The 25,747-nt window shown below is 32.1% G+C and overlaps 2 protein-coding genes across 5 annotated transcripts; one reads left to right on the top strand and one right to left on the bottom strand.

Annotated features, from left to right (window-relative positions):
- The first annotated feature begins 155 nt into the window (after window positions 1-155).
- Window positions 156-16,108, top strand: LOC129916558 (thialysine N-epsilon-acetyltransferase). 4 transcript variants are annotated; one of them, XM_055996568.1, is made up of 5 exons: window positions 156-283; window positions 11,966-12,104; window positions 12,245-12,296; window positions 12,891-12,984; window positions 15,687-16,108. In XM_055996568.1, exons 1-5 carry the CDS (start codon window positions 279-281, stop codon window positions 15,985-15,987), a joined length of 591 nt encoding a protein of 196 aa, XP_055852543.1. In that variant the 5' UTR covers window positions 156-278; the 3' UTR covers window positions 15,988-16,108. The 4 variants fall into 4 exon arrangements, with proteins under 4 accessions (XP_055852543.1, XP_055852544.1, XP_055852541.1 ...); XM_055996569.1 differs by lacking the exon at window positions 156-283 and adding an exon at window positions 379-539; XM_055996566.1 differs by lacking the exon at window positions 156-283 and adding an exon at window positions 11,614-11,666.
- LOC129916556 (trafficking protein particle complex subunit 10) lies at window positions 16,109-25,034 on the bottom strand. The gene is made up of 7 exons (XM_055996561.1): window positions 24,890-25,034; window positions 24,601-24,824; window positions 24,280-24,545; window positions 18,116-19,817; window positions 16,773-17,363; window positions 16,378-16,711; window positions 16,109-16,314 (listed from the first exon to the last, which is right to left on the bottom strand). Exons 1-7 carry the CDS (start codon window positions 24,912-24,914, stop codon window positions 16,109-16,111), a joined length of 3,348 nt encoding a protein of 1,115 aa, XP_055852536.1. The 5' UTR covers window positions 24,915-25,034.
- Window positions 25,035-25,747: the final 713 nt, after the last annotated feature.

The raw sequence follows: 25,747 nt of genomic DNA, 5'->3' as shown, positions 1-25,747 counted from the left end.
CGGTCAGCGACGGGCGTTTTTCATTCGATGTTGTTCTCGAACGAGAAGGAAATAATTCTGAAGCAAAAGCTATAGAGGCGTTTAATAGCGGACACTACCGACAAACCACAGAAAAATGGCGTGAATTATATTTTTTTTGTTTTGTTTTTGTATGTACATATGAATGTAGACATGCATACATACATGTAGTGTAATGGAATATTATTTTCGAATTTTCAAGCTTCTCCGATTGTGACTTGCTGTGAACTGTGGAATTTATAATGTATATAATACACTAAATGGTGTGAGTTTGTTATTATTTATTATTATTTTTTTTTAATAAAAACTGTTCCGTCATTTAAAAAAATTAAAAAAACAAATCTTATTTAATTATACTTACTCTTATATACGTAACTGGGTGCACACAAACTTAATCACTATATGGATCGCGTTCATATGATCAGTTCAGACTGAGAGCAGTGATCGTTAATAATATTGCAATTTGTTCTATTTTTGTTCATCATTAATAGATTTTTATAAGAGGAGCTGTAATATAGGGTGTAAGTAAGCAATTCAACTGGAACTATAGTTTGGTCAAGTCTAGTAAGAGAATCGTAGATTAGACTGAAGTTAGACCATTTATTGCCTTAAATCAAAAAAAAAAAAAAACACATTTAAAACAAACAATATTCAATATTTTCAATATTAATCAATTTTTTTTGCTATTATACCCATTTAAAACAGGTAAGCATTGTCATCTTAGATAGGTTAGGTTAGGTAAATAGGGTAGTGCACAGCTAAGCTGCAGCATACACGGGGGCCTATTGGTCCATTGTGATTCCCTTTTATTTAAAAAATCGCATTGATGTTCCTAACTGTTCATCGGTTTACAAAAACTGGCTCATTTACGAACCATCCTGTACTTTCGATGAATTTTCTCATGTTAGCCATTGACACTTGCGCTAGATCGTCTAGTTCTCCTACGAACCTTTTTCCGAAGTAACGGAGTCGGTTTGTTGGAGGTTTGGACAATCGCAGAGCAGGTGTTTAATGGACTCTATTTCCTCTTCATCTTGACAGCTTCTGCAGAAATCAGTTGCAAATACACCCATTCTAATAGCCATTCTACCAATGGCACAATGACCCGTTAGTACACCTATCAAGATTCTAATGTTCTTTTTACTCAGGGATAATATATACCGAGTTCCTTTTTTGTTGATTTTAGGCCATAAACTTCTAGAGATAATACAATCGTCCCTAGTTTTCCAGGTGTTATTGATTTTTTCTTTAGTCATTAGGTCTATTTTCCTTTTGAGCACACCGATAGGGATATCTGGTCCCTTTACTAATTGGGTGCTGCTATCCTCTTTTGACGCTAACCCTAACCTAGCTAGTTCATCCACTATTTCATTCCCTTCTATATTGCTATGCCCAGGAACCCAGCAGAGTTTTACTTGGTTAGTGTAGCAAATGCTATTGATTTTCTTTCTGCAGTTTAAAACCGCTTTGGATCTTATCGTCTCACTGGCTAAAGCTTTGATAGCAGCCTGACTGTCCACAAAGAATGTTATCTCCGAGGAGATTAGTTTTTCTTTGTGAACCAATTCTGCCGCTTTTCTATAGCAAAGATTTCAGCTTGAAACACACTGCAATCGTCTGGGAGTCTATATGATTCTCTAATATTGAGAGGTTTACAGAACACCCCAGCTCCTGTTCCTGATTCCATTTTTGAACCGTCAGTGTAGAAGGGGAATCCCTGTTCGCTGATAAGCGAATTGGAATCCCACCCCTCTCTTTCTGGTATTAAAATGGAGAAATTTTTGTTGAAATCTACTAAAGGTGGAATGTAATCTGTAGTCTCATTCAAACCCGGATATGTGTCGTATCTTTGCATGATAGACCCATGACCATAAGTGTTTTGCCTCCAATAGCCCAATTCTTTTAATCGAAGTGCGCTTTTAGCTGCCGTGCATCTTATGAACTCGTCTAACACCGGGATGTCTAAAATTATTTCCAACCCTGCTTAGATACTTAGATACAAACGTGTGTATCTAAAATGACAATTTTTACTTGCTTTAAGCCCCAGTATTAAATTCGTATCAACAACAAATTTCGAGGTCTTACTGAAAATCAATATTATAATGAGAAGTTAAAAAAAAGTGAGTTTCTTCATGCAGTCTGTTCGTTGGAGAGCAGGAGAGCTTTCGAGCTTCATCCACTACGTTGAAGGATTTTCTGGAAACTTAATAATACAAGCAATTTTATAAATTTATAGCTCCAATAATTAAGATCCTCCTAGAGGATCTACACGCTAGAGCGTATAGGTGGGGTCGAGACAAGCAAAAAATTGTAGCCGGCAGGGGCAATTTTTTTAAAAGATGACTTAATTTAAAAAAAAATTGAAAATTAAATTAAGTACAAATTAATTTCAGTCATAGTTGACCGTAAATATGATTATTTTAAGTTTTGAAAAACTAGTTTCCCAAGTAGCAACACTTACAGGAAACGTTAAGAGAACTTTTACCGCAGTTATTAAATTTAGTTACAATGCAAGCAAATGGTTTTAAGCTAAATAATTTTAAATTAATAGTGGTTTGAGATTAGATTTAGCTCCGTGAAGCAAGAACAACGCTTATTCCTTTGTCCACCGTTTTTCCATGTTTCAAAAAAAATTTTAGAGCAAATTCTTTTATTTTTATAGGACGTCTGAAAAATGAAAAATCGTCTAAAATGCTCAAATTTAGAGATGGATGTATAAAACTAAGTGCAATCGTTTGTGTACCTCGAGTTCTACATACATACAAAATATTATTGTTTTTCCACCATCCATTTAGTAGACATTCAATAAAAGAAATTTACGCTGAAAAATTGAAATTCCCCTAAACTCTTCAAAGATCAGTTTTTTCATAAATTCAAACTGCTGTAATTTTTTTTGTATATTGTCGTTTGTCAACCTCGAGAAATGGTTACAAACCAAAAATTATTGTTTGTCCATCCTGCGTTTAGGAGATATTTTTCAAAATTCGGCATCATAAATTGCATACACCACATTGTACCTACTGAAAATTTCCAAATCACCAAAAATTACGTTATTTCAAAACTTTATTTTTCTGTCGTTTGTACAGCTCGAGTTATTTACGTATAATAAAAATCGTCGTTTGTCCACACTACGTTTAGGAGATATTCAAAAAACAAAATTTGAACTGAAAAATTCCCCATAAAATCCCCAAATTTTTTTTTATTTCTAAAATTCGAGTTTCTGTCGTTTGTATATAAAAACAATGTTTTCGGCTTTACAAAAAGGTTTATTGTAGGTGAAACCGTTGATTTTATTTTATTTTTTTAACAAATAAAGTCAATTTTTTAGAAAATTGCCGCTCCTGGCTAAACGGGGGAAATAGACCCTCCCCGCCCAAACGATTTTTTTCTTGTATCGACGTAACCTACACACTCTAGCTTTTTGACACATTTCTCCTAAATCGCACTGTATCGCACACATTCAGGCCGTAATTAACCAATGTTGGTCACACCAAAATTCTGCCAGACCAATTTATTCTTGTCTTACTCTTCAAGACCTTTCTATTTATGTGCCTCACAACTTTCTTTAGATGACTTAACTAAAAAAAAAGGAACAAAAACAGAATTTTCTCGAAAATTTGGAATTTTTCGACATTTAAAGTTGTCTACCAGGGTGTTTGTCAAAGAATTTTAGACTGACTCTTTGCGCAAATACTTTTGGGAGTATTGTGTAACAAATGTTGTCAAAAAATAAATTGAACAAATTGCTTTCGGCTAGGAATTAAATTTACAAAATTATTCAAACGAGTTGATTTTTTTCTGTTTTTCACGCTTAGGGTCGAAGCAAACCCATGTTGGTCACCTAAAAGGCTGCCAGACAAATTTATTCTTATGGTAGACATCAAGATCTTTCTCTGATGGATATGCATCACAACATTTTTCATATGACTGGTTTTCTTAAACAAGAAACAAAAACAGGATTTTTTTCGAAAATTTCGACATTTAACCAAAATGCAGCCAGACTTCACGATTCGTGCCTCACTCCCCAAGACCTTTCTAATGATATGCCTTACAACATTCTTCAGATGACTTGATTCATTATGTCGTTGGCTCTCGGTCTATAATACTAGTGTAGAAAATAGCTCAAGAAATTTGTATACAGAGTGTATTAAAAGTAATGATCGACTCTTAACATTAAAAGGTTTATGGCGACTCAGAATATGGTTATTGTTCATCTTCATCCTGAATCCTAACGGGTTTTGATTTGCTTCAGTTCTTTTAAAATTTATAAATACATACATATGTACAAAAAATACGTACAGAATATCAAAAATTTTACCATGGAATGATTTATCTTTCTAAAAAAATAAATTTACAATTAGGTCGCAATTTAAAATCTATAAAGCTGAAAGTTTTTGAAACTACCGACGTGACAGACATTTTAAAAAAATAACCAAAATTTGAGTTCAGTTCTAGTTAATGCCATTTTTTAAGCTTCACAAAAAGTTTAATAAGTAGTTGCTACTACGATTTGCATTTTCCGGCGGTAAAACTTACTTGAGATTTGCGGCTAGAAAAAATACTTATAACTCTTACAAATTGACTTTACCTGCTGCGCTGCGTATTTTCATATCAGTCTTTTGTTTGTTATCTATGTATGTAACAAAAAACTTAAAGTAAAAAAATTAACATTATGCCAATTTTTTTTAAATTTTCCCAACAACTTAAAAAATTCTCTTACTTCAAATTAGTCTTACTTCAAAGTAGTCTCAAACTTACAAAACAAAACAAAAGATAACTAATCTCATGAAACGATTTGACGTAACCGTGACCTTGATAAGATAAAAAAAGTGTTGATACCTCCTTCATATCACACTATAACGAAACAAGTTCACTGTCTGCCAGGGTGTCTGGTAAGGCTCCAATTAAAATTTTACAATAACAAAACCAAAAGCAATATAATATATTCGATAACGAATAGCGATAAACTCTAATCGGTAGCATTTGCAAAGAGGCTTGTGCCAACCGATAAAAATACTATTCACAGATAAAGTATCAGCAAAATGAAATTCTATACTACTTTTGATACCAGGAAACGAAGGTATTGTGATAGTGATACAGTTTAAGAAGAGAAATAACAGCGCAGCACGCTTTTATACGATAAGCAATGATCAAACGTTTGTTGTTTTGTAGTTTTATTTTTATCAGGTTAACATATATTTCAATATTACTCAGGTATCAGTTAGTGATGTGGTATGACGAGTTTTATTATTAATTGTGAGAACTCGACTGAATGGATATTTGAAAAATAATCGAGCTTTTAGTCCGGTATGTCCATACTCAAAATCATCGTGGAGCTAATCTCAGTTCTGACTGTAAAAAGTTAGACGTTCCTACCGAAGGACTGAAGAACTGAAGATTTTCATCATTAAAAAATATCAACCAAGTAATATAATTCTTTGATTTTGTTAGGTTGTTACATAGTATCTATGGTTTCCAGAAACTCTATTACGTTAAGCGATGTGTACAATCGGATCGGCATTTTCCTTTTGAAAGCGAAACTATGCTAAGCCTTATAAAAAAAAAAAAGCCGACTGAAGGCCTGGAACTTTAATATAATAACACTGTGTTACTCATACTCGGAAACCTATCACGATTTGTAGAGCTAGTTGCACTGATTACGAAACGTTATTTAAAAACTCCAAAACACCCCCATTATCTGGAATTAGGGACAAAAAACGGTTTTTGGTCCTTCACACAATGAAAAAAATCATTTTCTGGGTTTAAAACGTAAATTTTTTTTCTAAGCCAATTTTGAACTGGATTTCATAAAAAATGCCTCGTTTGATTTGAAAATAAATATTATTTTAGAATATATTTTTAAAATAGTATGTTATTTTGAAAGCATATTTTAAATTGATTTCGAATTTGGGTTTTTTCAAAAAAACGTTTTTTGCCCCTAACTCCAGATTTTGGGGGTGTTACGGAGTTTTAAAATTAAGTTTCGTAATCAGTGCAACTAACTCTACAAAACGTGATAGGCCTCAGCACGCGTACATTTTAAAACCTTGTTTTTGTCACACAGTGTAAGAGTTCATAGAAGTTAGCTAAGCTCGCTTCTGCTCTTTATTTTAAGTAGTTCTTGAAAATATGACTTGTATTTAAAATAACTTCACGAATGGGACAGTGGATGTATGTTTAGTAAGAAAATGGGGTACCTCACAAGCGCGTTAGATACAAAAGCCCTCATTTCATGATTCACATAAGCTTACTTCTGACATTTATTTGAATGAAGAAGTGCTTCCCGAATGAAATTCTATATATATGAGATCTATGATCCATAGCTAAGTTACTTGTAATGGCGACGTCATTTAGAACGTAATTCTTAGGTGAATGAAGTGGCGGAAAAACTCTGCTATCTTCTGCGATCGAAAAATGCCTCCTTAAATAACGGTTGTGCGCTTGGCACTCACATACGATTCACAATACAGCGTTTCTATTCGACTGCGAACCAATAAGAAATGTAGGTATATCAAAAAGTACAGTTTCAAGCAAATGCAAATACCAGCATTGAGTTGGCCTTCGAGGTGTAACAATACAAAACCGGGAAGTTTGCCGCCCCTGTCTGTGGTCAACGGTAAGCTCGGCGAATCCTACAAACAGCTCACAAATAAAACAAAGAAGACAAATTTGTAGATTATGCATATACATTAGTGTGGTCCACGTTATAAGGCAAAAAAATAAACCATATAATTCATTACTTCCCCACCCATTATTTTGCTACAGACATTAATACCAACATATGCTGAAAGTTTTAGCCCTCAAAAGTAAAAGGAAGAGGGCGCTCATCAGCATTGAAATATTAGACTTTGTTACCCTTAATACCTGATTATATAATATTAGGATTTGGCTTGGAGTTGGAATTTGGCTTAAACATGATAAGCACGCATGTTCCCGACAACCAAGTAAATGATTTTCATGTTTCTTTGGTTTTGAGTCACTAGCTCATATTTCATTGATTGATTCTGTTTTGTTTTAACTTTAAGCAAAAAATACTTACAGACGAATTTAATGAACAAAAATTATCTGTGAAAATATCACTTAACTATTGGGTTTTTATGAAAGAAAAAACATATCATGAAAAACTTTACCACAACATAACTTAATTCACTTGATAAATCATAGAAAAAGTTAATTACAAGGCATGCGGACCCAGCTATAACAGCATCTGAGCAAAAACTTTAAGCCTGTTGAGCGCCCACCTACACTTTACCTAAAAAGCTGAAATTTCACGTGTGTAATACAAAACACATATGCAACCAATTTTTGAGTGGGGAATAACGGAAATGTAAAAACAAAAAAATTGGACCATATATATGTTCTGAGAAAATTTATCAGGAACTCAATATCTTTTTTAAATTTCAATCTCAGTAAAGGTTTAATATTTTAAGATTTGAAATTTCAGTGTTCAAATTGCGAAACTATTACATAAATATATTATCAGGACAAGACAACTTAAAAACAAATTTTCTATCAAGTTTTGTTGGGCGCCATTTTCTTCATTCTTTTGTCAATGTTTTGTGGTTTTCTATACTAACAAAATTCCAAATTAAATTCGAACTCAAATGTAACATGTTCATTTGTAGTGCTTATAAGAATATTAATATTATTATTCTTTGTCAGATAAGATGGAAAGCTAAGTTCTAGTTAAAGAAAAAGTTCTAAACAAAACACTACTATAGTGAAAAGGAATTTTTCATCAACAGAACAATGGATTATAATTATTGCTGGTCCTTAAAATACTCTTAAAGATTAGTTTTTAAATCCATAACAGTACTTAAATTGCGTTCAAATGGGCATTTATGTCGCCATAAAAAAAATGAAAATCTCCATATATAATGGCCACAGCAGCCGTCCAAGCGATAAAAAACATAACACTTTGATAAGGAGACGTCATGTCAAGTAGTAGTGGGAAAATGATTTTGAATAGCGACTGTAATGTTGTACACGAATCCTGATAAGACATCTTTTAATAGTTTTTTTTTTTTTTTTTTGTATTTGGGTTCCTAACCATTATCAGGGGTTTTCGTTTCAGTGCAGAACAATTTTTTATTCTGTGCTCTGTGGTCATTTGTAGCTTATCACCAACCCTAAAATCAATCCTCATTTGTAGACCCGGGCGAAAGGTTTATGTTCTATATAGGCGGTAGTATGTAAGAGGGCCTTTTCGATTGATCAAGAGATACAAGTTGAATAGGAGGATTAAGTAATATTAATTTTTACTTCTAAAACTTTGTATATATCAACGAATCGAATCGCAAAATTCTTTGGAGTGTAAATTGATTTCTTTGTAGGTACTACAACCAATTTTACATGTAGATATTCTGTTCTTCATGCAAGTGCAATTTTATAAAATTTTAATTTTCTTGAATTCTTCTGTTTTACATAACTTTCGTTCGTCATAGGCGCTATATACGATAAGTCTGGCCTTGATAATAAATGCCTACACTATAACCGCGATAACAGCTCAGTAGCCTTGTTTTGTCCACATTATGTAGTCATTTAAAAATTTAAAGATAAGCTTATTATTGTTTTACAGTTAGACTTTTTCTATATATTCTTTGATTTAATAGTACAATGATCTGATGGAGGGAGTATAGAAATGGCCGACACAAACGCGACGCCTCATCTTGACAAAAATATCAATGGAAAAATTTCCTTTATTGTTCTATTCATAGACACATCGAGGACTTGAGGACATAATGAAATCAATCTGTATACAAACGTATTTGTATATCGAAAAGATTTCTATTTTTGCTAAGTGAAATTGATAAGATAAATCGTATTTGTATATCGAAAAGATTTCTATTTTTGCTAAGTGAAATTGATAAGATAAATCATATTGTTAGTGAACTAGAAATGCCACAATGACAACTGTTTTATTTATTAAAGCAGTGGTGTAAGGCACATTACGTGGATAAACTTCAAGTCTCTGTACATAATACGTTTGTGTTAACACCAAATTTTCGAAACCCTACAACTCTCTATGCCAAAATGTCATAATATCTCAAGTTTCAAAAATTAAAATTGTATGCTGAATTGTTTTGTGTCTAGATATTGTGTATTCAAGCATTTTAAAAATAACACGGTGTAACACTCAAAATATACGCGGGCGGAGACCTATCAGGTTTTGTAGAGCTAGTCGCACTGAATACGAAACGGTATTTGAAAATCCCCTAACACCCCCAAAATCTGAAGTTACGGGCAAAAAACGGTTTTTTGGACCTTCACCCATTGAAAAAATTCTAGCTTCGACAATTTTTTACCCATTTTCGATTTTTTTACAGTTTCTGATAGAAGATAAATATACCAACAATGTATAAAACATGTAACTCGGTTAAACCACTTAGAATTTATAAGCTGTCAAAGTTCAAAAATTCCATTTTTTTCGTCATTTGCCCAACTTTGGCATCAATTTAAAGTATATGTTTTCAAAACAACATGCTATTTAAAAAATATATTCATAAACTATATCTATTTCCCAATCAATCGAGGTATTTTTTATGAAAATCACTCCAAAATTGGCTTAGAAAAAAAAATTTTTCGATTTCAACCCAGATATAGAAATTCTAACTTTTAGGTATAGAACAAAAATGTTGTTTCGGCACGTAGTAGGATAACCTTGGCGCCAGGATTTGATAACGGGTTTTTTTAGAGGAGCTCAGTACAAACATTGTTTTCTTTGGAAGGGGGGTCTATCTCCCCCCGTTTAGGTGGGAGGGGCAGTTTTCTAAAAAAAATTATCAAAATAAAAAAAAATTATTAAAAAACAACGGCAACACTTACAGTAATAAATGATACCATTTCCGAAAGGAAAAATTGTACATTTGATTTTAATTTTTAAATCAATATAACATAACCAATAGTTTTTGAAATAATCGATTTCAAAAATAAAAATAGGCGAAAAAAAAAATTTTTAAACTCATTTTATATTTTTTTTTGTCCAGACTGTGAATTTTAGTAAAAAAATTACTCACACAGAAAACTGCCTTAATTGATTCCTTATCGAACAGTGAAAACTATATGTTTCTATGTCTTCTAGTTTATGAGAAAATTGAAAAATTATTTTATCAGATTTTTCTTTTTTCAAAATATTTTTTGTTTTTATTTGTTTTTATTTTTCAATTTTCTCGAAAACTAGAAGACATAGAAACATATAGTTTTCACTGTTCGATAAGGAATCAGTTGAGGCAGCTTTGTATGTAAAATTTTTTTTATTAAAATTCACAGTCTGGACAAAAATAGTATTAAATGAGTTTTTAAAATTTTTTTTTCGCCTATTTTTATTTTTGAAATCGATTATTTCAAAAACTATTGGTTATGTTATATTGATTTAAAAATTAAAATCAAATGTACAATTTTTCCTTTCGGAAATGGTATCATTTATTACTGTAAGTGTTGCCGTTGTTTTTTAATAATTTTTTTTTATTTTGATAATTTTTTTTAGAAAACTGCCCCTCCCACCTAAACGGGGGGAGATAGACCCCCCTTCCAAAGAAAACAATGTTTGTACTGAGCTCCTCTAAAAAAACCCGTTATCAAATCCTGGCGCCAAGGTTATCCTACTACGTGCCGAAACAACATTTTTGTTCTATACCTAAAAGTTAGAATTTCTGTATCTGGGTTGAAATCGAAAATTTTTTTTTTCTAAGCCAATTTTGGAGTGATTTTCATAAAAAATACCTCGATTGATTGGGAAATAGATATAGTTTATGAATATATTTTTTAAATAGCATGTTGTTTTGAAAACATATACTTTAAATTGATGCCGAAGTTGGGCAAATGACAAAAAAAATGGAATTTTTGAACTTTGACAGCTTATAAATTCTAAGTGGTTTAACCGAGTTACATGTTTTATACATTGTTGGTATATTTATCTTCTATCAGAAACTGTAAAAAAATCGAAAATGGGTAAAAAATTGTCGAAGCTAGAATTTTTTCAATGGGTGAAGGTCCAAAAAACCGTTTTTTGCCCGTAACTTCAGATTTTGGGGGTGTTAGGGGATTTTCAAATACCGTTTCGTATTCAGTGCGACTAGTTCTACAAAACCTGATAGGTCTCCACCCGCGTATATTTTGAAACCTCATTTTTGTAACACCGTGTAATTGGTCTCGAGGTAAATTATCGATATTTATGTTTAGTAACGATGTCGAATAGATTGACCATGCCGAAAAGGTATGCGGAAGCGGTATTGGTAGTTGTATGAAAATAATCCCAAACCGACATGTCAACATTCAGGTGTGGAACTTTTTACATATGTATACGATTTGTCGTACCGCTGCCGCATACCTTTTCATTCCTTAATAACTTACAAGTAGGTACCTATCCCCACGATCGCACCCTTGTAACTAAAAATCTAAAAATGTCTTTTATTGAAAATATTGCGTAGTTTTAAAATTTCTTAAACGCTCCTTTGTATAAATTTTCATTGAAATCGGTTGACTAATTGATGAGAAAGTAAAAATTTCTTTTATTTTTAATCAAAATCGTTCGTGTTTTTTTGAGAACGGCAAGTACGTATTTCCATATTGGTTATGGGGAATACTTAAAACTCATACATGCTAGTTTGAATGGAATCAGTTGTTTCGGCTGTAGCTCAGACAAAAAGGTAGAATTACGGGACTTATGTACTATTTTGCACTCTTTATCATTGAAATATTATATATAATCTCTCGAGTTAAATTTTTTACGAATCCTAAACTAACCCTTTGTATAGTATTTCGAGTAGAAATTAATTTTAAAGCATACGTACAGGTGTAGATTTTCATGATTTATAACTTAATCTCAAATGCAAAGATAAGATACCTACTTACAATCATATTAATTTTCGCTCATATCAAATATCAAACACAAATTATTAAGTATAAGAAAAAAAGTGTAGATTAATTTTATTATTTTTATTTTCAGTCTTACAGTGATCGTTATTCGGAATATATCATCGTTTGTGATAACTTCTTATAGAAACATGGAGGAAATTTCAACAAAATCTTTTAGAGTACGCAGAGCAGAAGCGAATGATATGCAACATGTGCGCCAGATGATTCAAGTAAGTCGAAAAGCTCACAGCCCTGGTGTGAAGGTTTTATTAATTAATAAAGTGTTATAGGTAACTGAGGTTACTCCTTCCACTAACAATTCATTTTTGCATTTATTTTTTCTAACCTTCAACATTATCTCATTATATAGGAACTTGCCGACTTCGAGCAAATGAGTTCTGGACCAGAATTGTCCGTAGAAGGTTTGTATTTTGTAAAGATTAAAACTTTACCCAGGCGAATTAGACCGATTATTTCGGAAAAAATAAATATTCAAGTTTCGTTTCAACAAATAGCTCTGAGTAATATAACAGTTTTGCATAGTTTTCAAAAAAACTAATTTTTTAATTCAAAAACGAAAAATCAATTTTCGTTCTTGAAAACGGATGGATTTTGAAATTTTTTTTTACTAAAAAACCTTTACTATACAAGAAATTATGTAAATGATTTAATTTATTTTGAGGTCAAAACCACTTATAAGGTTTTCTTTTCAAAATTTAATTAAAATTAATCTTTTATGAATTCTTACATAGGTAGCATTCAACATTCTACCAACTTTTACCTTAAGAGCAAGTAGGTTGTAGGATGTAGATACAAGATACATGCGACCCAGTCGTAAATTTTTTTGCCATTTAAAATCTGAAAAAAAAAAACATTTTATTTCAAGACCACGGATCATTGTGAGCTTATTACTGTCTTATTTACTGCACTCGTAAGCTGAATAAGCTTTGAATAAAATTAATTAATATATTTATGTGAATGTGAAAATATTAAAAAAAATACTTCCACGTTTTCAGATTTAATCCGAGATGGAGGGTTTGATGGCGGTAACGAAATCTTTCACTGTTATATAGCAGAAACAACACAGATGGATGGATCTACTTTAAACACGTAAGTTTTAATGTTCCTATTCCTATTTATGTACATTATACAATACATAGTGTACATATTCGAAGTATAAAATGATAACCTTTGTATGTATAAGCAAAAAAAAATGTGTGACCTGTAACCTTTAAGAGAGGTGCATAATTGTTATCGAATGATCACATCAAGCTAAAATCTCAAAAACACTCATGCTCGTATTTATTGTAAATAAGAAATACATTTTATTTGTGAAGCATTTATGTATATGCTGCCAGTAGTAGATGTCGTATATCTTTTATCCTTGTTTTGGAATAATATAAAAGTAATAAATATTTGTTTTTCACGAAGGTCAGAAAAAATACAAAACAAAAATATCGAACAACATTTATGAGCAAATATTTGCATCCCTAACAAATGTATAGGTACCTTCTCTTTTTTAGAGCGAATATTTGAAAAAACAACACCTTCTTATTTTTTATTTATCGATATAAAATTTGAAAGGTTTAGAATAACCCGGTTGATATTCAAATTGAAAAACTCTGTATTCTTATCTAAGATGAGGTGATAACATCGAAAAAAAATATAGTCAATAAAGTGAGATGACAATTCGGATGATCTGGGAAATAGAAATAGTTAATAGAAGTGAAAATGTCAAATTAATACAAAATGCGCTACTTGCTACTAGATCGCATAATAAATAACCAAGGATCATTTCCTATCAGCAACAAATATTTTCAGGGTTGACTTGCGACGTAGTGCATTTTTTTAAATAGATTTCTCTTTAAAACATTGTTCAAAAATATTATTCGTATGTTTTTCATCACGTTTATGCACTTTTGTGCGCCCAACTTCTTTAAGCAGTATCGATATGCACATGGAATTTTTTATAAATAAAAAAAAACAATAAACGGATCGAAAATAAATTATGTAAATTACTCGTAAAATATAATGACAAAGTTAAAATATTGGTAGAAGTTATTGCAGTTAACGTTATATATTTTTTGTTTTTCTACCCAGTTAACATAAAACCTTCTGTAAATAAATTGTAAATGACATTTTTAAATCCGAACTCGGTACATGGCATGTATGTTTTTTCAACTAAAATTATGCTCTTTTAACTCTAAAATGATGCTGGATGCGATTTGAGAAGCTTTTCGCATTACCAATTAAACCATTTCAAAGGTCACAGCTTGGTCAACAAATGTCAACTCATCATCTAGATAATTTCTTAAAAATTGAACCATTTGCGTTAAGATTTTTTTTCTTCAGAAAAGTTCCACATACACCACAGTGACCCAAAAAAAATTCCTTTAATTTAACCACTAACTATATTGTTAAACAAGCTTATTTTTTTACATGAATGTTCTGTTGAAGATATACATACATATAAATAGTTGAAAGACAGTAATACGGATTGACTTAAAAAAAAACAAACAAATATCACACATTTTTTTAGAAAATAGCATACCTATAAAAAAAGAACCCACTTGTTTTGGAAATTTTGTATATTTTATGTTATTATGTTTTCCATATTTTAAAAGGGACCTAAACCCTTTTTTTCTCTTTTAGTATGTTATATTCTAGCTATTTTTAAACGGTTCTAACGACTTTAAATTTTGTTTTCATAAAAAATATTATTTAAGAAATTAAAAGGTGTTTATCGTAATTTCTTAAAACATTCTTTTATGAATTTTTATAAGAACGTGAGAACCAATCGTGGATTTTATTTTAGGTTGATGGTATTTTCTTTCATGGTAATATAAAACAATAACGTGTCATGTCGATTAAAATAATTTGAACTTCTTGTTTTACAAGCAACGACATGTGAGCGTCCTTATTAATTCTCAAATATTGTTTATATGCAGCTGATCTAACAATAACTTTTTGACAAAAATTTAATGTACATAATCTACATCTATCAAGAATTTCAATAATCAAATCTGGAGAGACATTCGAATGGTTTTCAATGAATCTTTAATCTTGTCACCAGATTTTCTTTAATATAATAAAGTTTAAAAACTCAAACTTGATACGAAGTTAAATGAATATGCCTAAGGTAATTTCTGAAAAAAAAACTTAACGATAACTATAGACTTTACTAACACTGACTCATTCTGTATGTTTTCGGATACTAAAGAAACTTCAAACCAACTTCTTTTTACTTCTAGGGAACGTATCGGATATGCTATTTGTCACTTTTCCTATTCAACATGGCAAGGAAAGTCGTATGAATTACAAAGTCTCTACATAAAAGAAGAATTTAGAAATAAAAGTTTTGGTAAAAAACTCTTTATAGAAATAGCTAAAAATGCGAAAACATTTGGATGTAAACGTATTAATTTCCATGTGTTAGACTGGAATCCAGCTCGAAAGTTTTACGAACATATGGGGGCAAGAAATTTAACAGAACTGGAAGCATGGCAGTTATATCGTTTAAATTTGTAGTAAATTTTACATAATTAGAATAATGCATTTATGTCCTCAAAATATCTAACAATGTTCCTAAACTGTTTAATGGAAAATTAATAAAATGCAAAATATATAACTAAATATTCAATGTTTAGAAAAAGTATTCATTTTGTATTGCTTATCGACCCGAGGTATTGTAAATAAAATTCTATATTGAATCTGATAAAAGAAAAACATCAAGTAGAATATATTCCATTTTATTTCTTTAAATAAAATATTCCCAATTCGATTTTAGAATTTTCTCTATCTTTTTTTTTCAGAAAACCTGTAGGATATTCAATTTGCTTCTTTTCTTACTCAATGTGGCAAACAAAGTCATATTTCATGGAAGACCTCTACGTAAAGCCAGAATTTCGTAATCAAGGAGTTGGTTCGATGATCTTAAAAGAGGTCATAAGAATGGCAAAAGAATATGAATGCAAACGAGTTGATTTCCATGTCCTCGAATGGAATCCTGCACGAAAATTCTATGAAAAAATGAATGCTATCAATCTAACAGCACAAAATTGGCATTATTTTCGTTTAGAAGAAGATGCTTTGAATAAATTAGCAGATTTATAACAAAAACAAAAAAAAAACAAAAATTTTTAAAGAGACCATATTATAATATGTTTATATATTTTTTTCTTTTTTAATGTGATAAATGAAAATACCGTTATTATATAAATTATATATGAATTAACTAATCGCCATTATTACTAGCCATAACGTGGATTTGCATGCTTTTTGTAGAATTATAAATTTGTCCAACTGCAAATGGAACTACTTTGGAATGAGCTGTCTTGTATTGTGATAGACGAATACTTGGCATTGGCAGGAAACCTGTACTCAATGGCATAACATCAAGTGAAATGGAATGGCTCTCAACGTCTTTCATAGAAACGACACCTAAAATGTAAAATAAATATAATGAAGCTGTCAAAAATATGTATGGTTGTGAAAATAACTCACCAGCTGATTGTCCACAAACGGCCCACATGTGATCAGTAAGGACCTCATACATTAAGTCAGCAAATTTGTTATCCCGAAGTTTGGTTATTTTCAAATTCATATTGCACACAGACCGCAGACGACACAGTTCATTGGGTTCAAGTTGCGCTTGCACTTTAAACAAAGTAGTATAATCACTCAAGTCAAAGGAATATGAGTAGTCCCTCAAAGCGCCTGGTCTTGCATAATCCGAATACTTGACTTTAAATTCGATTTTGATGCTGGCACCAATATCAGCATTCCAATCCATTTGAATGCCCCACAAATACGAAACAGTAAGGTTTTTACAAATACGCTGAAAGATATTTTTTTTTATGAATGCCTATATTATTTTACAACATCATCAATATTCTTACTATTTCCTTTTGCGTGGTAGGATTTAAGTCTTGCAAATATACGCCGGGTACTTCACAATTAACGTGGGCATCCGAAAGAACTAATTCTGCATTTACACCTTTCAACAATACTTGTACAAATTTTTGAGTACCACAAGTGTGCAGACGATAAGAAGCCGTCATGGCTGGCATAAAGTCTAATGGAATAGTCAGTTCGTTTCGGGACCACGGACAACCAAGCGTAATGCGATGCTCGCACTGTTTGACGATATTACTACCTGGAAGTTTAGTTATAACTTCGAGAGGAATTTCACGTTCTTCGAACGATTTAAAATTTGCTAAAGGAACACTGAGAGTGCTTTCAAAGTCAGCTTCAGGTTCGTTGCTTAATCGCACGCGCATATGTTTCGAGCAACTTAAGTTGATTTTTGCCTCCGAAGGAAATATAAAACTACCTCCGGAAACAATTAGACGAACTGGCTGTATGATTCCTGCGATTAGATTCTTAAAGCTTAGAACTGCTGATGCTGGTTTTGTAGTAATTTCGAATGGTGTTACCTTAAACGGAATTTTATCCGAAAGGAATTGCAATTGATTTAGCCGAATTGACATCTGAAAGCAAAGCGGTTATCAATTTAAATATTATTTTTTAAATTTTTTTGTATATATGCAAATAGGAAAAGGGAATTTCCATGACCCAAAGATTTTTATAAGAAAAAACTTTTTTAGTTTAAACATAGAGGTAATTAACATAAAAAAAGGAAATATCCTTCCAAAACAAAAGACGTTGAACCCTTTGTACAAAGGACTAACATTTTTTCTAATTAATTTTACTGATGAGTATAATAACACATCTATCGAGGTTGGTTGATTTTGAAAAAGCATTCGATAGACAACAACGAGATCTTATTAGGTTGCCCTAAGTTCCGGAAATCTACGTGTTAGTATAAGACCAGCGCCGTGTGTGAATTGCGTTGTAAAATTTTTGACGCTATGGAGGTGAATAAAAAAATTTCAGCTGTATAGCTTATTGTTTAATATTTTACTCTGCCTCTTTTCTTGCATGATACCCTTTTTTAATAAAAAAAAAAAAAAAAACAAAACCATCTGCAAAAAAAATTTAACCTAAATTTAAATAGGTCCCAGAGCCCATTAAATTTTTAACAGGTGAAAATTTTTTATTCACTTCAAAAGTGTCAAAAATTTTACACGGGGTTAACTATTTAACGCAATTCACACACGGCCCAACAAGTCACTTTTTTGTTATACTAAAACTTGTAGCACACACTGAATAAGTTAATGGAGAGAACGTGCATAGTACAGATAAAACCAAAATGTTCATTCATTCAAATATGTATTCTTACCTGTTTAAAAATCCATATTCCAACTCTTGTGGCTTTGGTTTTCATTTCGATGATATTCATTCCCGGATGAAGTGGCACTCCCTCAGCGACAACAAAATTTTGAAAATCAGATTGCACAGCAGGCGATAACTTTCTCTTGGTACTACTTGTTCTCCTCACTGGTTGTGTTTTCTTGACTTTCTCATATGCAACTGATGCACTCTCCAAAGTATTGTCTTGTTTATAACTCAAATTTAAGGAAACTTTAAGTTTTTGCTGCATATTAGGCAGAGCAACTTCCGCTAGTACATCTTCATCCGCAGAATTCAATTCAAACGATATTGAAACATTTTCTACGAAAACTTCACGTGGAAATAAACTCTCAACTTTAACATGAACTTGAACAATGTCGTCTTGAATAATTGGTTTAACATTTGTAACGATGATCTCACAAATTTTGAAATGATCTTCGAGAACGCAAAAATTAGCTGTGTTTTCCATCGATTGAACCGTTAGGTTTGCCTTCAGAGTTCGCAAGCACTTTAAGAATTCATCAAAGTAGAAAGTTCGCACTAGCATTTCGAGATCTTGACAGCAAGATATTGCACCGCATGTTTTAGTGTAAGCAAGATGATCGTCCATCTTGCGATAGCAACTGGCTAACTCTAGCAGAGTTTGACTTGCCAAGTAGTTCCAATTCTCTGCCTTCAATTCGCGCAGTAAATCTGTGAAGAAGACAACGGCTTTGTGGGGCTCGTTGAGTGCGCAGTAGAAGTTACCCAAATCAAGGCCGGCCAAACGTGCTGAACGGAGCCGTGAAACATGCTTATAGGTGCTAATGGCTAGTTCACTCAACTCCAAGTATAATTTCTGGAATGCTTGATTTGAACCCAGAGCTTTTTTCAACTGCTCTGCGGGGCATTCTTTGGGTTTTCTATTAGGAGAATGAGCCCTCATATCAATCTGCGGAGTGGGATTAAGAAATTCTTGTTCAAGTGGGTTGTCTCCAATACCAGCCGAAAGATTGACAACAATGTGCAATTGCTCCGAAGTTGGAGTGAACCCTGGCAGAAGCCCACACAACTTTCCGAGCTCGTAGAGTTTATCCTTAGCAAGATTCCAAATGGGAGCACAATGTTGAAAGCAGATTACTTCATCGGGTTCCATGGCCTGATCGCATATTTGCAATACTTCTCGAGCACACACAAACTCCCAACATTGCAATGCACCCTCCTGGCAGTCGACTTTAATGACTTCAATTTCGCGCAAAGTCGAAAAGAGAAAGTTCAATAGACGTTCGGCTATTTCGGGTGTAAGATTAGAAATCTGTAGCAAATGTGATTGGCGTTCAAAGAGATAATTGCGGAATTCAAGAATCGATACTGCCGACTCTCGTATGCGTTCTCGCATTTCGAATTTATTTTTTCGGGATAAACATATTCCATGAAATGAACTAAGAGGCTGCTTAAAGTGCTCAAGCCATTTTTGTTTTTCACCAAATCCGGAATTAGTTATGAATTGAGAGAATATCGCATCCAATTCATCATATTGCACCAAAGCATCAGAATAGAGTTCAAGTTTTTCGAATATCAACGCCAGATCTTCCTGTAAAAAGAAATACTTTCGGAAATCCCATCCGTCTTGATTGCGTTTTTCTCTGCTGACACGGATGAGCTCTTCATACTTGGTAATGTTACGGGTGTAGCTTGAAAGCATCAGATACCTATGGGTTATTCCATGCAAGTTGACCACCAATAGGCAAAAAATGAAAGTGAAAATATAAGAAATTTAATAATGTGATTTAAATACTTTTGCATTTTATGTTAATAATTTCATATAAGTTTAATTTTTTTTAATACTCTCCAATCTTAAAAATTAAAAAAAAAAAAATGAGAAATTTTTAAGTAAAAAATGAGAAAAATTAACATTCTAAAAGTTGCCAAGGCCGGCATTATTTTAAAAAACCTTGAATAAACTGTAGTAACGGTGAACGCGCATTTGTATCCAAAATTCAAATAAATTGCTCAAAAAAATCTCGAGTCAATTATTTTGACAAATACTGAGATATTCTGCCCCTAAAAAAATATTTATTGTGTAAATAGTGCTTAAATATTTGAAACTTGAATTTATTGATTTTTTTCTTTAATGTTTCTATATTTTTAAAATGCATTTTTTCTTATACTGTCACACCCCTTACAAAAAATATGTCAGACCAGTTACATTTTTTAATTGTTATAAAACCACATTGTTTTTATTAATTCCTTTCAAATATGTGTATGCTAACTGGCAACGTAATTAAATCTTCTTTCATATTGAAAACGATATTCACGACTTTTCAGTCATAAATTTACGATATGGCTTTAAAGAATTACCGAAGTAGACTTAGTGCCAGTTTGTTCAAAGTCGATTATCTTTTAATTAAGGATTATTCTATAGAAAAATCCTTGATTAAAAGGTAATCGAGTGTCAACAAACCGGCTCTTAATCGATTTTCTAAAGTTCTTACGGTCAATTTCTTCACATGAGTCCTAGACCAGGTCCTAGCACTGGTACTCGGTCCTATCTAAGTACCAGTATCTGAGCATTTCTTCACATTTATAGGACCTGATCTAGGTTCACAACGCGGCCGTAAAAAAAAAATTCGTATAAAACTGATCTAATTGTCATTTTGGCAATATTTGTATGTTTGAAATATTTTATTTTGAAATTTCAGTAAATTAAACAAAACAAAATAGACAAAAAACGTTAAATTAATGAAATCACCATTGAAATATTTAAACAAAATATTATAAAGCTTAAGGAGACCCAACAAGAAAAGAAATTAAAGTTCAATCGAGAAGTGTCACAATACAAAATGGAATATTTTTATTTATATTAAAAATATTGGCAACGACGAGGAATTTCTTCAATAATCTGGGCTAGCAACGGATGAACCACCAGTCGCCTACCGGAAGAGTAATCATATTCAGTAAAAAAATAAAACAGAAAAATAACAATTTTCAAAAGCGCATATATTTTTTTGTGTGTTTTAATGTGTCTTAGAAGTACGTAGCACTTGTCAAGCGACACCCAGTAGATTAATAAATCTGGCAGATTTCTCTTAAAACAATGAAATCAATTGCAGGTGCTCCGCCCAGATGTGACAATTGTATTCAAGTTTTGGTCGAATGTAAGCTAGATCAGAAGATGAGAAGAATTTCTTGCATCTTCGGAGAAAACCTAAACATTTCGCAGCGTTTTTGGCGACATCGAATAAGTGTTCATTCCACAGAAGGTGGTTTGTCAAGATCAGAATTTAATGAGCTTATCATATTTTGTCGTTGAAGATCCACATCTGAAGAACTTGGGTGTGAATCCTCAAACGAAACAATTTAATGGATTAGAAGTTTCAGAGAGCAGGTCATTAATGAAAATGAGGAAGAGAGTAATAATAATAATAGAGTTTCCGCATACCATCCTGGCTAAAGCCAATAGTACCCATCTTATAAATAAGATTGGGCTCTATTAGTCCCTAGCACTAGAAGAGGTAATTAAGAACGAGATTAGTTAAAAAACTTTTAAATATACTATAAATTGTTAATATTTCATATACTTATGATCTTATGTGTATTATTTGTATTAGTTTATATCAATTTTAATAAATTCACACAATTTTTTTTAAATGCATTTAAATTATTTTCACTCTTCACTCCACTTGGTAAGTTATTAAAATAGTTAATGCCATCATAGAATACTGAACTTTGGGTATTACTTAACCTACAACGTTGTGGTCTGATGTTGGTAGCATTTCTCAAACTATAAGGCTGAACTGCGGACACTTCCACTAATCCGTCCGATAAATAATCCGGTAACATACCATTTCGTATTTTAAAAATAAAAATCATAGCGTCAAACGTCAATTTCTGCTTCACATTCATCCAACACAAGCATTCAAGTAAAACACGAATTGGAGTATATACATTCATTCTTAGGATTATTCTCATACCTTTATTTTGCAGTCTTTGAAGTCTTAGTTTCACGTCTGCATTCGAACCAAATAATAAGGTTGAACAATAATTAAAGTGTGGCAAAATTATCGCGTTATAAATGAGAATCGCAGCATTGAATGTTAAGTGTTTACGTATTCTGCTTAAAAAATAAATTTTCTTTGAGATTTTTGCACATACATGACTAGCATGTTCTTTTAGATTCAACTTTCTATCTATGACACAACCCAAATACTTAATGCTTTCAACACAAATTAAAGACTCACTATCCATTTTCACATCAATATCTTCATTCATTCCAAACTTCATATATTTAGTTTTCGTTACATTCACCTTAAGCTTGTTCATTTTCAGCCATACATCAATTCTTTTTAAGTCATCATTCAATTTCTCACACATATCTTCACCATTTTTACCACAAATATAAATCAGACTATCATCCGCAAAAAGTTTCATGCTGCAATATTTCAAACATTTTTTGAAGTCATTTATATACAAAAGAAACAAGAACACTCCCAAAACAGAACCTTGCGGCACTCCCAAATTGTTTACTTTTGCATCCGATGTCACACCATTCACACTAGTTCTTTGACTTCTATTGGTAAGATAAGATTCAAACCATTTCCATTCACGATGACATACACCATATAAACGTAATTTGCTCAATAATATTTGCCTATCAATCGTTTCAAACGCTCTTTTCAAATCAAGAAACACAGCCACTATCGAATGTCCACAGTCAAACTTCCTCTTCCAGTTCCACACAACACAATTAATCGCTGTTTCACATGAGTGTCCACTTCTAAATCCAGATTGTTCCTGTATCAACAGATTATTACATTCTAAATAATTTTGAAACTGTTCTGCAACAAATTTTTCTAATATTTTTTCACACAATGGTAACATATTTATTGGTCTGAATTCTTCACACTTGTTCGTATTATTCACTTTTTCAACAGGGATAATCAATGATTCTTTCCAACTTTCAGGAAATGTACCAGTCAACAGGGAAGTATTTATTATTTTCATAAGTACCGGACCGATAATTTCAATCGACTGAAGAATCATATCTTTGTTTAGTCTACACATATCTTTCTTGTTATTTAATTTATTTATTAAAGTGTAAAGAGATCTTTCATTACAAAAACTGAAAGTAAAAACAGAATTTATATTTATATCAGGTGGGACAAAGGGAATATATGGTATCGAGGCATTTATTTCAAGAATACTATCAACAAAGTAATTATTAAACTTGTTCGCTATTTCACTGGATTGCATTGCAATTTCATCACCAAAACGTACAAAATCAATGTTGTTTGATTTTTTATTCTGCAAAACCATATTTTTCAAAATTTTCCACATTTCAATTTGATTACCCTCCTTAGCAGATATTTTGGAAATGATGTAGTCACTCTTTGCACTTCGAATTTCATTTTTATATTTATTACGTAGATTCTTGTACCTCAACCAATTTTCACTTGTTTTGTTTAGTCGGAGACAAAACGGAGCCCTGGGGCACACCAGCGTTTATTTTGTGGGTTTCAGACTTGAAACCATCTAATACGACTCGTATTGAACGGCCCGAAAGGTTATTTCTAATCCAATGAAGAAGATTTTTAAAAAATGTGTTTTTTGCTTTAGTCAAAAATGGGTAAGAATTAAAAATTTATTTTTGTAGTTTGAGTTTATTTCTATTTAAGACCTAGTTACAACAGTTGTTGTTTAAAGTCTGCTCATTGATTTTGTATTCTTGATAGAGCCCGTTTTTTTGGATTTTGTTGCTAATATTAACTGAGGGTCCTACAATATAATTTACGAATTCAAGACATTAGTGAAGTTTCTATCATAAGTATTAACGGAGATATTAATGTTAACATGAGTAAAGACATACCAAAGTAAACGTTTTCTTAAATCATTGCTAAAGGCTATCAAATTTGCAGTTAGAGAGTTACTGTCTGTAGAACAATTTTTGTCTTAGAATATACGACCCATGAATCATCCCCCAAAATGTTCTTATCTCATTACGGGACACCCTGTATAAGGTGTTCAACCTACTAAATACTTCATTTAGTGAATAGTACACAAGTCAGGAACAAAAAATTAAGTGACTGTGTCACACCCGTTATAATGGAATTACCCCTCTATGGTATGAAAATATGCAAATTACAGCGTAATTGATCTAAATATTAATTAAGTCACCTTATTCTTTGGACAAGACATCGAAAAGATTCAGTTGACTTTTGTTTTGCAGGATTCAAAACCGAAATACAGCGATCGTCATTTTTGGAGCAAAAGTCTAAACGGATTTTATCCAAAACTGTAGTTCGCGGGAGTATATTTTTGGTTTTCTTCGCATCAAATGTTTCAACCAGTAGGATCATCCAATCAGAGACTCCATATGATGCGAGTTTCTTTAGCCAAGTGTCTATTTCCTCACGAGTTGTTGATTTGTAAGTATCTAGATCCTTAAAAAGTTACATAGATGAAGAATTATGTAGTTTGAACAATTACCAAACTTACCCCACATTCTGTTGTAAATATGTGCAAAATGGGATGTTCAAGGATACTCCAATTGCCTTTTTTATATTTTTCTAAAGCTTCATAGTTGAGAGGCTGAACAGTGGCTTCTAAGCGTACCTGCTTAGGCGGAAGATGATAGGCTCGCCTCCATTCACAAGTGTCGTTTGGTATCGTTGATACGATATTGTTTTCTAGGGAACGAAAAAGAGGTCCTGCCCCAGAATCTTGAAAAGATGAACATGATTTGGGGGCGTTATTCAATAGATTATAAAATAAAAAGCTAGCTTACAAGTAATAATAGGTTTGATATTCATCAAGTAAAGTTTATTATTTGTTCTTTTTTAGGAAAAAAATTACAAAACAATTTTTAATCTTGAAACGTAGCTTTCTTTCTTTTCATTTAACAAAAAATATTTTTTGTTTTTTTTTTTTTTGCACTTTTGATGTGTCAAACACAGCTGATTTCTGATGAAAGAAAAATATCCCAAAATAAACCTGTTTGTTTTGAAAAAAATTCTTTTCTTGGTTTTTTTTTCGTTAAAAGAGAGACAGTCATGATCTCGATTGGGATCACATCCCTCCCACTTTACCATGGTATAAAAAGAGAAGGTATGATCATTAGAAAAAACTCAGTATCGAGAACTGTCAAAACTTATGGCTACTTAAGGTTTTGACAGCCCAGCCCATTGAAATTGTTGTTGTAAACAAATTTGTCTTTGAAATTGTTGTTGCTTTTGACTTTGCCAAATGCCAAACGTCAAAACCTTATTACCCCATTTTGTAAGATGGCGGCTCTAATGATCATACCTTGTCTTTTTATACCATGCCACTTTACTGCTTCACACTTCGGCTCCGCATGTGGGGTTCGCCGGGTTGACCTCAGGAAACGTCGGCAGGCTTCTCGATTTTGAATTGTTCCATGTCTAAGGCCAACCGAAGTTAAGTTAACAGGAAATTTGTTTTTTTTTTTTATTTATTTATTTGAAAATATTCATGCCTATTACCGAAGACGCAGATGCACTGCGGCGGGAGTGAGAGTCACTTTCCAATAAGTGTTAAAAAATTAGTGGTGTGCGTGGTTTTTCGGTTTTTGAGTGTTTTTGTCGGTAATTTAAAATAATTAAGAATTACGGTAGCTTACATTGGT

Source organism: Episyrphus balteatus, chromosome 3, assembly GCF_945859705.1.
Source record: "Episyrphus balteatus chromosome 3, idEpiBalt1.1, whole genome shotgun sequence".
Taxonomy (NCBI): Eukaryota; Metazoa; Arthropoda; class Insecta; order Diptera; family Syrphidae; genus Episyrphus; species Episyrphus balteatus.
Note: the sequence above shows the minus strand (reverse complement) of the source record. Positions and strands in the feature narration are given on the sequence as shown.

Excerpts from the sequence above, each read along its gene's own strand:
- LOC129916558 (XM_055996566.1), top strand. The coding sequence starts at position 11,629 with ATGGAATCAGTTGTTTCGGCTGTAGCTCAGACAAAAAG. Across the intron at positions 12,297-12,890 it reads ACCAGAATTGTCCGTAGAAG|ATTTAATCCGAGATGGAGGG; the intron begins GTTTGTATTTTG and ends CCACGTTTTCAG. Across the intron at positions 12,985-15,686 it reads GATGGATCTACTTTAAACAC|AAAACCTGTAGGATATTCAA; the intron begins GTAAGTTTTAAT and ends TTTTTTTTTCAG.
- LOC129916556 (XM_055996561.1), bottom strand. The coding sequence starts at position 24,914 with ATGAATATCAAACCTATTATTACTT. Across the intron at positions 24,825-24,889 it reads TATCAAACCTATTATTACTT|ATTCTGGGGCAGGACCTCTT; the intron begins GTAAGCTAGCTT and ends CATCTTTTCAAG. Across the intron at positions 16,315-16,377 it reads CGTTTGTGGACAATCAGCTG|GTGTCGTTTCTATGAAAGAC; the intron begins GTGAGTTATTTT and ends TTTACATTTTAG.